At 36.9% G+C, this 13,816-nt stretch overlaps 1 protein-coding gene across 1 annotated transcript in view; it reads left to right on the forward strand.

The window, feature by feature from the left end:
• Window positions 1-232: 232 nt before the first annotated feature.
• Window positions 233-13,816, forward strand: part of UGGT2 (UDP-glucose glycoprotein glucosyltransferase 2) — a 137,774-nt gene continuing 124,190 nt past the window's right edge. The window contains exons 1-3 of the mRNA XM_031466220.2: window positions 233-529; window positions 11,004-11,086; window positions 13,295-13,425. Coding sequence (XP_031322080.2) covers window positions 378-529; window positions 11,004-11,086; window positions 13,295-13,425 — 366 coding nt within the window. The 5' untranslated portion in view covers window positions 233-377. The remainder of the gene's footprint in view (window positions 530-11,003; window positions 11,087-13,294; window positions 13,426-13,816) is intronic.

The following is a 13,816-nucleotide window of genomic DNA, read 5'->3' on the forward strand; positions in this document are numbered from 1 at the left end:
AATATCCACGCTGGTTCCTGCCTTCGCTTTCAGATTTTGCCATCTCCAGCCAGTCTATTCGGCCAAAATCCCAGTTCAGTAGCGTTCCCCACATCCTCTGCGTGAGCCGCTACGGAGCCACCGGAGCATCAGTGAAACTCCGCACCCGGGCGCCGCCCGCACCTACGTGGCTCGGAGGTCCGCCAGCGGGGGCTCCCGGGAGAGCGCGACGCGCATGCGCCCGGCGCAAGCCAGGCCCCGGCCGGAGTAACGGACTCGAGCTCCCCCCACCGGAAGTGGGCGGCCACGCGGCGGGAGGAGTCGGTGGTAGCGTAGCGGCTGCGGGCTGCGGGCTGCGGGCGCGGGGTCCGAGCGGCTCGGACTGCTCTCTCCGCGCCATGGCAAAGGCCGCCGACGTGGTGCGGCTGCTCCTGGGCTCCACCGCGCTGTGGCTCTCGCTCCTCGGCGCCCGAACGACCTCCGCGTCCAAGGCGGTGACGGCCCACTTGGCCGCGAAGTGGCCCGACACGCCGCTGCTGCTGGAGGCCAGGTGGGTGCGGGCCGGACCCTCTGCCGAGCCCGCGGGGAGGGAGGGTCCGGCGTGGTTTTGGTCGCCCTGGGACCCCCGCCGCTCCTCGGACGCCGCCGCCTAGCCGACCCGGCCGGCCGTTCCTTGCATCCGTCGTGCTTGGTTGGTCCTCAGAGCATCACCTCCTCCCTTGCTCCCGGGTGCGCCTCACTTGCAACTCCTTGCCTCGCCGTTCGTACTTTGCCTCACCCATAGTTTTTAAAACTTTAATTCGTTTGGATTTTATCAGCATTTGCGGAAGAGAAAAAGAATGGGAGGTAGACTGTGGGGTTTAACGCAAGCGTTTCAGTTGATGTAGGCAGGTCTTCTTAGAAACCGGTACTTGAAGCACCTACTTTCTTAGTGATAACATTATTCGGTCAGCTCCTGGGCTTCTCTGGAGAAGACAGCTTACAAAAAGTTACTACTTCTTTCTGAATATCCTCCTCTGGAGTGAGTGCATAAGGTATCTTCTACTGAGAAGAAACAGAACTTGGAGGTATTGAATTTTGCTCTTAGTATTCCAATAGTTAAACAATATTTGAAAGTTCTTTCCTTTAGCTAGCTTGTAAATTTAATGCCATTTGCTTTTGTAGTTCACCAAAGCAACTGCTATGGTTCCGGAAAGAGACTTTGTTACCCAAATGCCATTGCAGATATTAGATACTAAGACAGATTTATTTTTTAACTGAGATAGAATTGATGTAACAGTTTCAGGTGTACAATTTAATATATTTATATGTTGTGAAATTATCACACAATAAGTCTAGTTAACATCTGTCACCGTACATACTTACACAAGTGTTGTTTCTTGTGATGAGAACTTTTAAGATCTGCTCTCTTAACAGCTTTCCAATATGTAATACAGTATTAACTATGGGCCATGCTGTACATTACATCCCCATGACTTACCTGTTTTGTAGCAAGATGTTTGTACCTTTTGACCTGCCTTTTGCCTCTGGCACCCAGTCTGTTCTCTGTATATGAGCTCATTTCTTTATTGTTGTGTTTAAGATTTCTTAAGGTACTTGTCTCTCTCTGTGGCTTATTTCACTGAGCATAATGCTCTCAAGGTCCATCAATATTGTTACAAATAGCATTTCCTTTTCATGGCTAAATAGTATTCCTGTGTGTCTATGCATCTGTGTGTGTGCATGCATGCAGACCACATTTTCTTTTCTTTTTTTTTTTTTACAATTTAGTGAGTACATACTGTATGCCAGGTTTCTCATTTACTCTTTTTTTTAACATTTTTTATTGATTTATAATCATTTTACAATGTGTCAAATTCCAGTGTTCAGCACAATTTTTCAGTCATTCATGGACATATACACACTCATTGTCACATTTTTTTCTCTCTGAGTTATCATAACATTTTGTGTATATTTCCCTGTGCTATACAGTGTAATCTTGTTTATCTATTCTACAATTTTGAAATCCCAGTCTATCCCTTCCCACCCTCCACCCCCCTGGCAACCACAAGTCTGTATTCTCTGTCTGTGAGTCTATTTCTGTCCTGTATTTACACTTTGTTTTTGTTTGTTTGTTTGTTTTTGTTTTTGTTTTTGTTTTTTAGATTCCACATATGAGCGATCTCATATGGTATTTTTCTTTCTCTTTCTGGCTTACTTCACTTAGAATGACATTCTCCAGGAGCATCCATGTTGCTGCAAATGGCATTATGTTGTTGGTTTTTATGGCTGAGTAGTATTCCATTGTATAAATATACCACTTCTTCTTTATCCAGTCACCTGTTGATGGACATTTAGGCTGTTTCCATGTTTTGGCTATTGTAAATAGTGCTCCTATGAACATTGGGGTGCAGGTGTCATCCTGAAGTAGGGTTCCTTCTGGATACAAGCCCAGGAGTGGGATTCCTGGGTCATATGGTAAGTCTATTCCTAGTCTTTTGAGGAATCTCCACACTGTTTTCCATAGTGGCTGCACCAAACTGCATTCCCACCAGCAGTGTAGGAGGGTTCCCCTTTCTCCACAGCCTCTCCAGCATTTGTCATTTGTGGATTTTTGAATGACGGCCATTCTCACTGGTGTGAGGTGATACCTCATTGTAGTTTTGATTTGCATTTCTCTGATAATTAGTGATATTGAGCATTTTTTCATGTACTTTTTGATCATTTGTATGTCTTCCTTGGAGAATTGCTTGTTTAGGTCTTCTGCCCATTTTTGGATTGGGTTGTTTATTTTTTTCTTATTGAGTCGTATGAGCTGCTTATATATTCTGGAGATCAAGCCTTTGTCGGTTTCATTTGCAAAAATTTTCTCCCATTCCGTAGGTTTTCTTCTTGTTTTACTTCTGGTTTCCTTTGCTGTGCAGAAGCTTGTAAGTTTCATCAGGTCCCATTTGTTTATTCTTGCTTTTATTTCTTCTAGGAGAAAATTTTTGAAATGTATGTCAGATAATGTTTTGCCTATGTTTTCCTCTAGGAGGTTTATTGTATCTTGTCTTACGTTTAAGTCTTTGATCCATTTTGAGTTGATTTTTGTATATGGTGTAAGGGAGTGTTCTAGCTTCATTGTTTTACATGCTGCTGTCCAGTTTTCCCAACACCATTTGCTGAAGAGACTGTCTTTATTCCATTGTATATGCTTGCCTCCTTTGTCGAAGATGAGTTGACCAAAAGTTTGTGGGTTCATTTCTGGGCTCTCTATTCTGTTCCATTGGTCTATATGTCTGTTTTGGTACCAATACCATGCTGTCTTGATGACTGTCGCTCTATAGTATTGTCTGAAGTCTGGGAGAGTTATTCCTCCAGCCTCTTTCTTTCTCTTCAGTAATGCTTTGGCAATTCTAGGTCTTTGATGGTTCCATATAAATTTTATTATGATTTGTTCTAGTTCTGTGAAATATGTCCTGGGTAATTGGATAGGGATTGCATTAAATCTGTAGATTGCCTTGGGCAGTGTGACCATTTTAACAATATTGATTCTTCCAATCCAAGAGCATGGAATATCTTTCCATTTTTTAAAGTCTTCTTTAATTTCCTTCATCAATGGTTTATAGTTTTCTGTGTATAATTCTTTCACCTCCTTGGTTAGATTTATTCCCAGATATTTTATTACTTTGGGTGCTATTTTAAAGGGGATTGTTTCTTTACTTTCTTTTTCTGTTGATTTATCGTTAGTGTAAAGAAATGCAACTGATTTTTGAAGGTTAATTTTGTAACCTGCTACCTTGCTGAATTCTTCAATCAGCTCTAGTAGCTTTTGTGTGGACCTTTTAGGGTTTTCTATATATAGTAACATGTCATCAGCATATAATGACACTTTTACCTCTTCTCCAATTTGGATCCCTTATATTTCTTTCTCTTGCCTGACTGCTGTGGCTAGGACTTCCAGGACTATGTTGAATAGGAGTGGTGATAGTGGGCATCCTTGTCTTGTCCCAGATTTTAGTGGGAAGCGTTTGAGTTTTTCACCATTGAGTACTATGCTGGCTGTAGGTTTGTCATATATAGCTTTTATTATGTTGAGATATGTTCCCTCTATACCCACTTTGGCGAGAATTTTTATCATAAATGGGTGTTGAATTTTATCAAATGCTTTTTCTGCATCGATTGAGATGATCATGTGGTTTTTGTCCTTTCTCTTGTTGATGTGATTTATTACACTGATTGATTTGCGTATGTTGAACCAGCCTTGTGTCCCTGGGATGAACCCCACTTGGTCATGATGTATATCTTTTTTATGTGTTGTTGGATTCTATTTGCTAAAATTTTGGTGAGGATTTTGGCGTCTATGTTCATCAGTGATATTGGCCTATAATTCTCTTTTTTTGTAGTGTCTTTGCCTGGTTTTGGTATCAGGGTGATGGTGGCTTTATCCATTCATCATTCAGTGGATACTGAGGTCATTTCTGTACCTTGTCCATTGTAAATAATGCTGCACTGAACATAGGGGTGCATACATTTTTTCCAGTTATAGTGGTTTTATTTCTTTCGGATAAGTACCCAGAAGTGGAATTACTGGATCATATGGTAGTTCTTTTTAAACATTTTTGAGGAACCTCCATACTGTTTTCCACAGTGGCTGCACCAGTTTACATTCCCACCAACAGTTTACAAGGGTCCCTTTTTTTTCACATCCAGGCCAGCACTTGTTACCACTTGTCTTTGATGGTAGCTGTTGTAACAGGTGTGAAGTGGTATCTCACTGTAGTTTTGATTGGCATTTTCCTAGTGATTAGTGATGTTGAGCACCTTTTCATGTACCTATTGGCCACTTGTATGTCGTCTTTAGAAAAATATCTGTTCAGATTCTCTATCCAGTTTTTAATCGGATTGTTTGGGATTTTTTGCTGTTGAGTTCTTTATATATTTTGGGTATTAACCCCTTATCAGATAGATGATTTACATATATTTTCTCCTATTCTGTAGTTGTTTATTTTTGCATCTGTTGCCTTTGTTTTTGTGTCAAACACAAAAAAATAATCACCAAGACCAATTTCAGGGAACATACTGCCTATGTTTTCTTCTAGAGGTTTTATGGTTTCAGATCTTATGTTCAAGTGTTTAATCTAATTTGAGACAGTTTTTGTGTGTCATGTAAGATAGTGGTCCAGTTTGATTCTCTGGCATGTGATCATCTGGTTTTCCCAACACCATTTATTGAAGAGACTATCCTTTCCCTGTTGTATATTCTTGGCTCCTTTGTCATAAATTACCTGACCATATATAGGTGGATTAGATTGTGGGCTCTCTATTCTTTCTTATTGATTTATGTGTGCCAATACATACTGTTTTCATTATATAGCTTTCTAATATGGTTTGAAATTGAGGCACATGATGCTTCTAGCTTTATTCTTTCTAAAGATTTCTTTGAATTTTGGGAGTCTTTTGTGGTTCCATACAAATTTCAGGATTGTTTGTTCTATATCTGTGAAAAATGACATTGAAGTTTTAATAGGGATTGTGTTGAATCTGTAGATTGCTTTACATTGTGCGGACATTTTAACAATATTCTTCCAGTCCATGAACACAGAACATCTTTCCATTTATTTGTGTCATCTTCAATTTCTTTGACGAGTGTCCTGCAGTTTTCAGGATATAGGTCATTCACTGCCTTGGTTAAATGTATTCCTAGGTTGTTGTTGTTTTTGTTTTTGTTTTTGTTTTTGTTTTTGTTTTGAAGCAGTTGTAAGGAGAATTGTTTTTTAAATTTCTCTTTCTGATAACTTATTAGTGTATAGAAAACCAGCAGGTTTTTGTGTATTGATTTTATATCCTGCATCTTTACTGAATTCATGTACTAGTTCTAACAGTCTTTTAGTGGAGTCTTTAGGATTTTCTATATATAATGTCATGTTATCTGCAAATTGTGACAGTTTAATTTCTTTCTTTCTGATTTGGATGCCTTTTATTTCTTTTTCTTGCCTAATTGCTTTGGCTGGGACTTCAAGTACTATGTTCAATAAAAGTGGAGAGTGGACATCTTTGTTCCTGATCTTGTTCCTGAAAAGCTTTTTAGCTTTTCTCCATTGGGTATCATTTTAGCTGTGAGCTTGTTGTATATGGGATTTATTATGTAGAGTTACAGTCCCTCTATACTCTGTTGAGTTTTGAATCTTAATGTATGTTGAATTTTTCAGATGCTTTTTTTTTTGCATCTATTGATACGATCATAAGATTTTTAATCCTTTAGTTGTTAATGCAGTGTTTAACATTTAGTGATTTGTGAATATTGAACCATCCTTGTATCCATGGAATAAACTGATTATGGTATATGATCCTTTTAATGTATTGTTGTATTAAGTTTGCTAATATTTTATTGAAGATTTCTGCAATAATGTTCATCAGAAATATTGACCTGTATTTCCTTTTCTTGTTCTTTTCTGGTTTTGTTATCAGTATAATGCTGGCCTTGAAAATGAGTTTGGGAGCATCCCTTCCTTTTTTTTTTTTTTTTTGGAAAGAGTTTGGGGATTGGTGTTAATTCTTCTTTAAATGCTTGGTAGAATTCACCAATGAAGCTGTCTGGTCCTGGACTTTTGTTAGTTGGGAAGCTTTTGATTACTGATTCAATATCCTTACTAGTAATCAGTCTGTTTGGATTTTTCCATTTCATAGGTCAATCTTGATAGGTTGTATGTTTTTAGGAGTTTATCCATTTCTTCTGGGTTGTCCAACTTGTTGCTATATCATTGTTCATAGTAGTCTTGTATGATGCCTTATATTTGTGTGGTATCAGATTTTCATTGAATAAAGTATTGTAGTTTAAAATATGCCCCCTTCCTCTTATCTTTTCTCCAGTTTCTCCCAGAGCTTGCATGGATCTTATCCCATACTAAGTTCCAAATTTGTCTAATTTCTTCCAGTCTTGGACTGGTAGTTTCTACTTACCTCAACAGTCTTAGAGCTGGAACTCCTGTGGGATGCTCCTTAAGGTGCTTCACAATCTAGACCCACTCTGTTGTACCAGTTGCATCACTTGCAGTGGGTTGAATGGCAGCTCCCATGAAGATATGTCCACATCCTAACCCATGGAACCTGTGAATGTTACCTTATTTGGAAAAAAAAATCTTTGCCAATGTAGTTAAGAGTTTTGAGACAAGATTATTATAGATCTGGATAGGTGCTAAAGTCACTATCCTTATAAGGTACAGAAGATGAGATGACACAAACAAGGAGAAGGACATGAATAGAGACAGAGATTGGATTGATGTAGTCACAAGCCAAGGAACACCTGAAGCCTCCAGAAGCTGGAAGAGGCAAGGAAATTTTCTCTTCTGCAGCTTTTGGAGGGAGTATAGTCCTACCAATGTCTTGATTTTGGACTTCTCCAGAACTGTGAAACAACAAAAAATAAGTTTCTGTTGTTTTAAGTCACCAAATTTTGGGTAATTTATTATAGTAGTCATGGGAAACTAATTTGATTTTGTACATTCAAGTTGGATGCTGCTGTAACAAATACCTAAAGACGTAGAAATACCTATTGAATCTAGTAGAAGCTGGAAGAGTTTTGAGAAATACGGTAGAAAATGCCTAGATTACCTTGAGGAGACTGTTGGCAGAAACATGGACATTGAAGATGATTCTTGTGAGGACTTAGAAGAAAGCGAGGATCATGATAGGAAAAGCTTCTATCAGCTTGGAGAATACTTATATTATCATGAGTGAAATGTTAGTAGAAATATGAACATTAAAGGCACTTCTGGCAAGGGCTTAGAAGGAAATGAGGGACATGTTATTGGAAATGGAGATGACCCTTGTTATATAGTGGCAGGAAGCTGGCTGAATTGAATTCTATAATTGTGTGAAAAACAACATGTAAGTAATGTACCTGGTTAGTTAAGAGGATTTCCAAGCAAAGCATTAGCAGTAAATCACCTGTTGTCTCCTTGTTGCTTGTAGTAAAATGCAAGAGGAAACAGAAATTGAAGAAGAAACTGGTAAGGAAAAAGGAAGCAGTCTTTGGTAATTTGGGAGAGTCTCAGCCTATCCAGATTGCAAAGGGTGCTAAAATTGGGAAACTCAGTGTTGAGAATGCATGCTCTGTAAAGCAGGCCAAGTGTGTGGCTGGATACCTTTTGTTGTATAGGTAAGGTGTATTACTCGTGGATCCATTCAGTTATCTCAGCAGAAGCCAGGAGTAAAGAGGGGCTTATTCAGGAGAAGGATCTGTGGAGGATCCTTGTGTAATGGCATGACCCTGGTGAGATACACAGGAGAACCACAAGGATTTTGATTGTTGCACCAATAGAAATACTGCCAATTTGGTTCAAAAGGGATAGAGACACAATAAAATGAGGGAAGCCTTCCAAAATTCTATAGGCAGGAAGTTGGCTGATAGAACTACTTGCCTGCAAATGTGCTACTCTTCAAGAAAAAGGAAGAATGACACTAAGGACAAAGCCATGGCGGCCAGCACAGAGGATGGAGCAGTAAGACACGGAGTTATGCCCAGAGCTTGAAAACTGATAGAATCTTCTGCTGAAGTTTGAGCTTGAGGGGGACTGATGGCTCGTTTTCATTCTACTTCCTCCCTTTTGGAATTGTAATGTAAGACTGTATTTGGAATTTGGAATACCTATCTCACCACTGCATTTTGGAAGCATATAATTTGTTTTTTAGTTTTACAGGTCCACGTATGGAGAAGAATTTTGCCTCTGTATGGATCATATAGGGCCTCACTCATACCTGGTTTAGATGATTCACATGATGCGATTTGAGACTTCTGATGATATTTACATGAGCTTTTGGACTTAAGAGTTGATGTTAAATTGGGTTGAGATTACATTGGAGGATGCTGTGATAGGGTGAATGTATGTGGTACAAATGTGGATTTGGGGGAACCAGAAGGTGGACTGTAGTGGCTTAAATGGTGCTCATCCCAAAAGATAAATCCATGTCCTAACCTCTGGATCCTGTTGTGTTAACCCTGACAACACCTGGAATCCAGACTTTTGAACTCTAGAACTGTGAGAGAATAAATTTCTCTTGTTATAAGCCACTAAGTTTGTGGTAATTTATTATGATAGCCCTTGGAAAGTAATATGTCACTCTACTAGAATTCTTTCCTCATTGATACCTTATTTGTGGACATACCATATTACTCTCTTTGCCCGATCATTTCCTCTGATAAAACTAATGTTTTTCTATTATGTTCTCACACCAGTTGGTCAGTTCTTCCCTAATAATTCTTACTTCATGTTATTATGTATGCTAATCTCTGTTGCTTAAATATGATGTTCAGGAGACCAGAGTATTTCTTATTCATATTTATTTTGCCAAGGGACAGTGCACAGAAGTAAGTACTCAGTAATGCTGATTTGATGGTAGCAACCTGATATAAAGTAGTGTATACTTCAAAGCACCATCAGAGTTACGTGTACAATATAACTGACCTGTGAAAACTGGTCTTTGCTTGGTTAATCCAGATAGGATGCTCAGTGTTCTCTCATGCACCTGCTTGTCCTATTGTGAATAAATATAAATTGTTAGTAGGTCCTTTATTATATAAACTAAAATCTTTTATCTACTGGTCCTGATTTATCCTTCTGAACCAAATCTCTTTCTTTGTGACAGTGTAGCAGACTATAAATCTGTAGTTTCTTTATTTGGTTTTCTAGACTTCATTATTCTGCTCATCTTCAGGTTTTTAATGTTTTTCTTAAATCAGAGTTTTAGAAAATCAAAGAGGTTGAGGGGAGTAACTGGAAGAGGAAGAATTGAAGAGCATTAAGTAGATAGAAAGGAGCTTGGGAGATAGAAAATTAAATAAGAGCTTTCTTTTTGGGAGGCTAGGCTCAATTTATTTTTAATTTAAAGCATTATTCTTGGGAATTTCTCTTACTGTCCCTATCAATCTATGTATGAGTATATTTTAAAAGTATATCTTATAGTCAGCCTAAAAATTTGAGTGCCTGTTTTGGGCATGGCCCTACGATGGGCACTATATGGGGAACAAAGATGAGTAAGTTATGTCCCCTACATAAAAACATTTATAATTTAGTACTGTTTGCTAGGGATGATTATAGGCTGATGAGGCTAAATTTTTGCAACACATATAATGTAACTTACATATCTAAACTGTATTTATTCCACTGGTGGTATTCTTGCTGAAAATATTTTTTGGAATAACACTTAAAATTGCTGTCATGTTCTTTAGTATATGTAAAAACATCCTCTATAGAAATAATTTTTTCCTCTGTTTTAGGATTTCAGGGGGAAAACGTTATTTGGAGCTCAATCTTGTATAAGACAAATGAACAAATTGGAAATGCCAGAATTTAGGGTTTTTTTCCTTTTTTAAACTTTGACCAGAGTAATATCTTTTGGAAGGTGAGATTCTGATTTAGATGGTCTCTCAGAGGTACTGTCTTCTCTAAGAGTAATGATGAGTTACTGGCAAATTGCCCCTGAAAGTAATTCAAAAAGAGTTCCAAAAGTATTTAGAGCAGTACTGTATTGAGAGAATAAGTGTTAAGTGGATACTTTCTTAAGGTGATCACTTTGAAGGATCATACTTGGATGCATAAATTCTGGCATATGGAAGAAGTCTTACGTATGGTTGTGCAATGTATGGACATGTCAGTAGTTGTGTGGTCAAGTCAGTTAGCTGATGTGTTGCTCTCTACTTTTCTAAAGGTTTTACCTTTATATAACACTCTTATTGCCATTAAGTTACACTTCTCAGTGGTATTTCACGTGGAAAAAAATAAATTATCCATTTTTTCAGTGGTAACTAATAAAGAGGAAAGGCCAAAAGTAATTTCCCATGCAGTCTTTTCCAGTCATGATTATACGATTGTAGTTAAGAATGATACTTCAGGTAAGAATCATCGATTTGTTCTCTTTTCGTATTACAGTAAATGGAAATCGCTAACTTTGACTTTGTATTTTTACCCTAAGTTGTAATTTGGTTCTAAAATATAGTTTATAGTATCAAGCCATTTTTCATTTCCATCTGTCAACTGATTACTTTTATTTTTTTTTAACAGTGAATTTATGGCAGAAGAAAGTAATGAAAAATTTTGGCAGTTTTTGGAAACTGTACAAGAATTAGCAGTTTATAAGCAAACAGGTAGGTGATGTGCATATTTCAACTTTTAAGGTCTGTGTTCATATGCCTATATTAGATGTTTATTTTTTAATGGTAAAGTTTAAGTGTAAATGCTTAATTGGGTTAGTAAATCTGAATATTAAATTTGAGAAGATGTTTTAATGGAAACTATTCCAAGCATCCATTTTCAAAAAATAAGGCTTTAATACTTTCATTGTAAGAAAATATGTAATTAGCAGTGTTTGCATATTCCATTATAGTCAAGAAGAAATAGAAATTATGGAATAATGAGGTTTTTTTTACCTAAATTTCTTTGAATTAGTATTCATCTTACATGTAGTAATATTGAAATTTTTTGCCAGAATATTTTTACTCCTGAACTTTTAAAAGAGATTTTTAATACTTACCCTTAACAAGCCGGGTAACCTGTGTACTTTCATTTCACCATTTAGAAAATGGGGTTAGTTATTCTTACTTTGTTAATATGTATGAGAGTATCTATCTATATATATATACGTATTCTAACACAGTTACTTATCACTGAGAACTGGGTCTAGAGTAGGAAGATAATTGCTTGAAGATAACCCTAGGGTAGGATTTGGGAGTTATCAACATCAAGGAGGTAGTTGAAGTTATAGGGAGAAGATACAGAATGAGTAGAAATACGGTCCCAAACGTAGAATCCTAAAAAACACCAGTGTTTAAGAGATTACCAGAGAAGAGCATGTGACGGAGACTAAGGAGTATCAGTAGAGGTAGAAAACCTAGAAAGTGTGATGTCTCGAAAGCCAGGGGAAGTGTAAGTAGTAAGTGATAGATGTTATCAAATACTAAAGACAGATCAAGTAATATAAATACTAAGTTTTTAACAACAGAAAAATTAGTGGTGACTTTAAGAGCAATTTCACAGGTATAGTAATAAAAAGTACAGCAGGTTGAGGAAGTAGAGAGAATTAATAAGTCTTTCAAGACTAACTATGAAGCGAATAAGATGAATCAGTCAGTATCTGTGGAGACTGCTGCCGCTTTTTTTTTTTAAAGATGAAAGTGATTCGTGTATATTAAATGTCAACAGGCAAAAATTGAGTGAAAGGTGAAGCTGAAGATGAAAGATGTTGAAAGGGCAAAATAATTATCAACAGGTTAGTTGGTGAGCATGGATTTAGTTATTTTTAAACGTTAGCTAAAATAGTCCAGCACATCCATGATTAATTATCTTGCAGGTTAAGCCTAAGACATATGTTTACTTTCTGTAAACCCCTGAATCCTACATCCTTTACTATATTAGAGACAACCTTACGGAGTTTGATGTCTTTGGTCAGGCACCACTCACATTTGTTTCTGTTGACTCCCTTCTCTGTTTTCATTGATGACCAAATCCCATTTTGACTGACGTAGTCTTATTTTTGACATGTTACTACATTAATTTCAGCTATATTCTTGTTGGCCCAATAACTATTGTATCTTTTATCTCTTTTGTGTTACTTTTGCTATTGAAGCTGTGTCTTGCATTTTTTTTTTTTGATTCTTGCGGGGAACCTCACCATAACTTCCTGAGAAATCACCTATAGTTGGTTAAAGAAGTAGAAGTGAATGAGCAGACCTACTCACATATGATGACTATTTAAAATTACTGGATTAGGAAAGTATTATTGCCCAGAGTAAAGAGATCTACTCACTTCTTAGATGTTAATTCCAGAAATATGTTAAAATACCTATTTTGTGTGCCAAGAGTAGAAAGTTACAATTGAAAGGCAAGAAAAGATTCCTGCCTTCACAATTTAAAGCCTAATGGGAAGGGCAGCATTAAGCAAATAATTAGACAAATAATTTTTATTAACAGTTTTGAGAATTGATCTGGAGATAGTATAGAGTGCTGTGCTATTCTTAGTCTCCTCTTTAATTGTAAGTAGGGGCTGTATCTTATCCAGGTATTATAATTTCACAACCTTAGAGTGAATTGGTCTGATACGGTGGAGTCTTTCGAATAGATTTTAAGGAGATTATTTTCATATAGACTTGTAATGGTTGTTTGGACTTTACTGGAAGATCCAAATGAAGTAAATAATAAAACAGAGATCTTAATTTTCACTTTTGCTCCAACACTCTCCATAACCAAACTTGAAATATGATTATATGACATTAACTAAGTTAGCTATACAGTGAGAGATGTGCCAATGTATTGAATATGAAATACTAACATCCTTTTCTTTTGATTTATTTTTATAGAGTCAGACTATTCTTACTACAACTTAATCCTGAAGAAAGCTGGACAATTTTTAGACAATTTACATATAAATCTCTTAAAGTTTGCTTTCTCTATAAGGGCATACTCTCCAACTATTCAGATGTTTCAACAGGTATGTAAAAATGCCAAAACAGTATTTAACAAAGAAGCATGCTAGCTGTGTACATAAATCTGTCTAAATGTGAATACCCTTAGTTCAAAACGATCTATAAACTTGTAATACCTGGTTCCATAGCCTATCATTGATTATGTTTTCATTGTTACCATTGATTATAATAAAACTGAATGTTATGTAATTTTATAGATATTAGGGATAAGGAAATTATGAGGACAAATCACCATGGAAATGGAAATGAACTATAACGAACATTTTAATTTAAATGGAACTTTAAAAACAAGTTCAAAGCATGTATTTTCTACTGTAAAGGATTTTGTTAAAATGTTTGATTCTGCCTGCATATAGATACTTTTACTTTAATTAGAGCAATAATTTAATAGTTGCT

This window comes from Camelus dromedarius, chromosome 13 (assembly GCF_036321535.1).
Source record: "Camelus dromedarius isolate mCamDro1 chromosome 13, mCamDro1.pat, whole genome shotgun sequence".
In the NCBI taxonomy this organism is placed as follows: Eukaryota; Metazoa; Chordata; class Mammalia; order Artiodactyla; family Camelidae; genus Camelus; species Camelus dromedarius.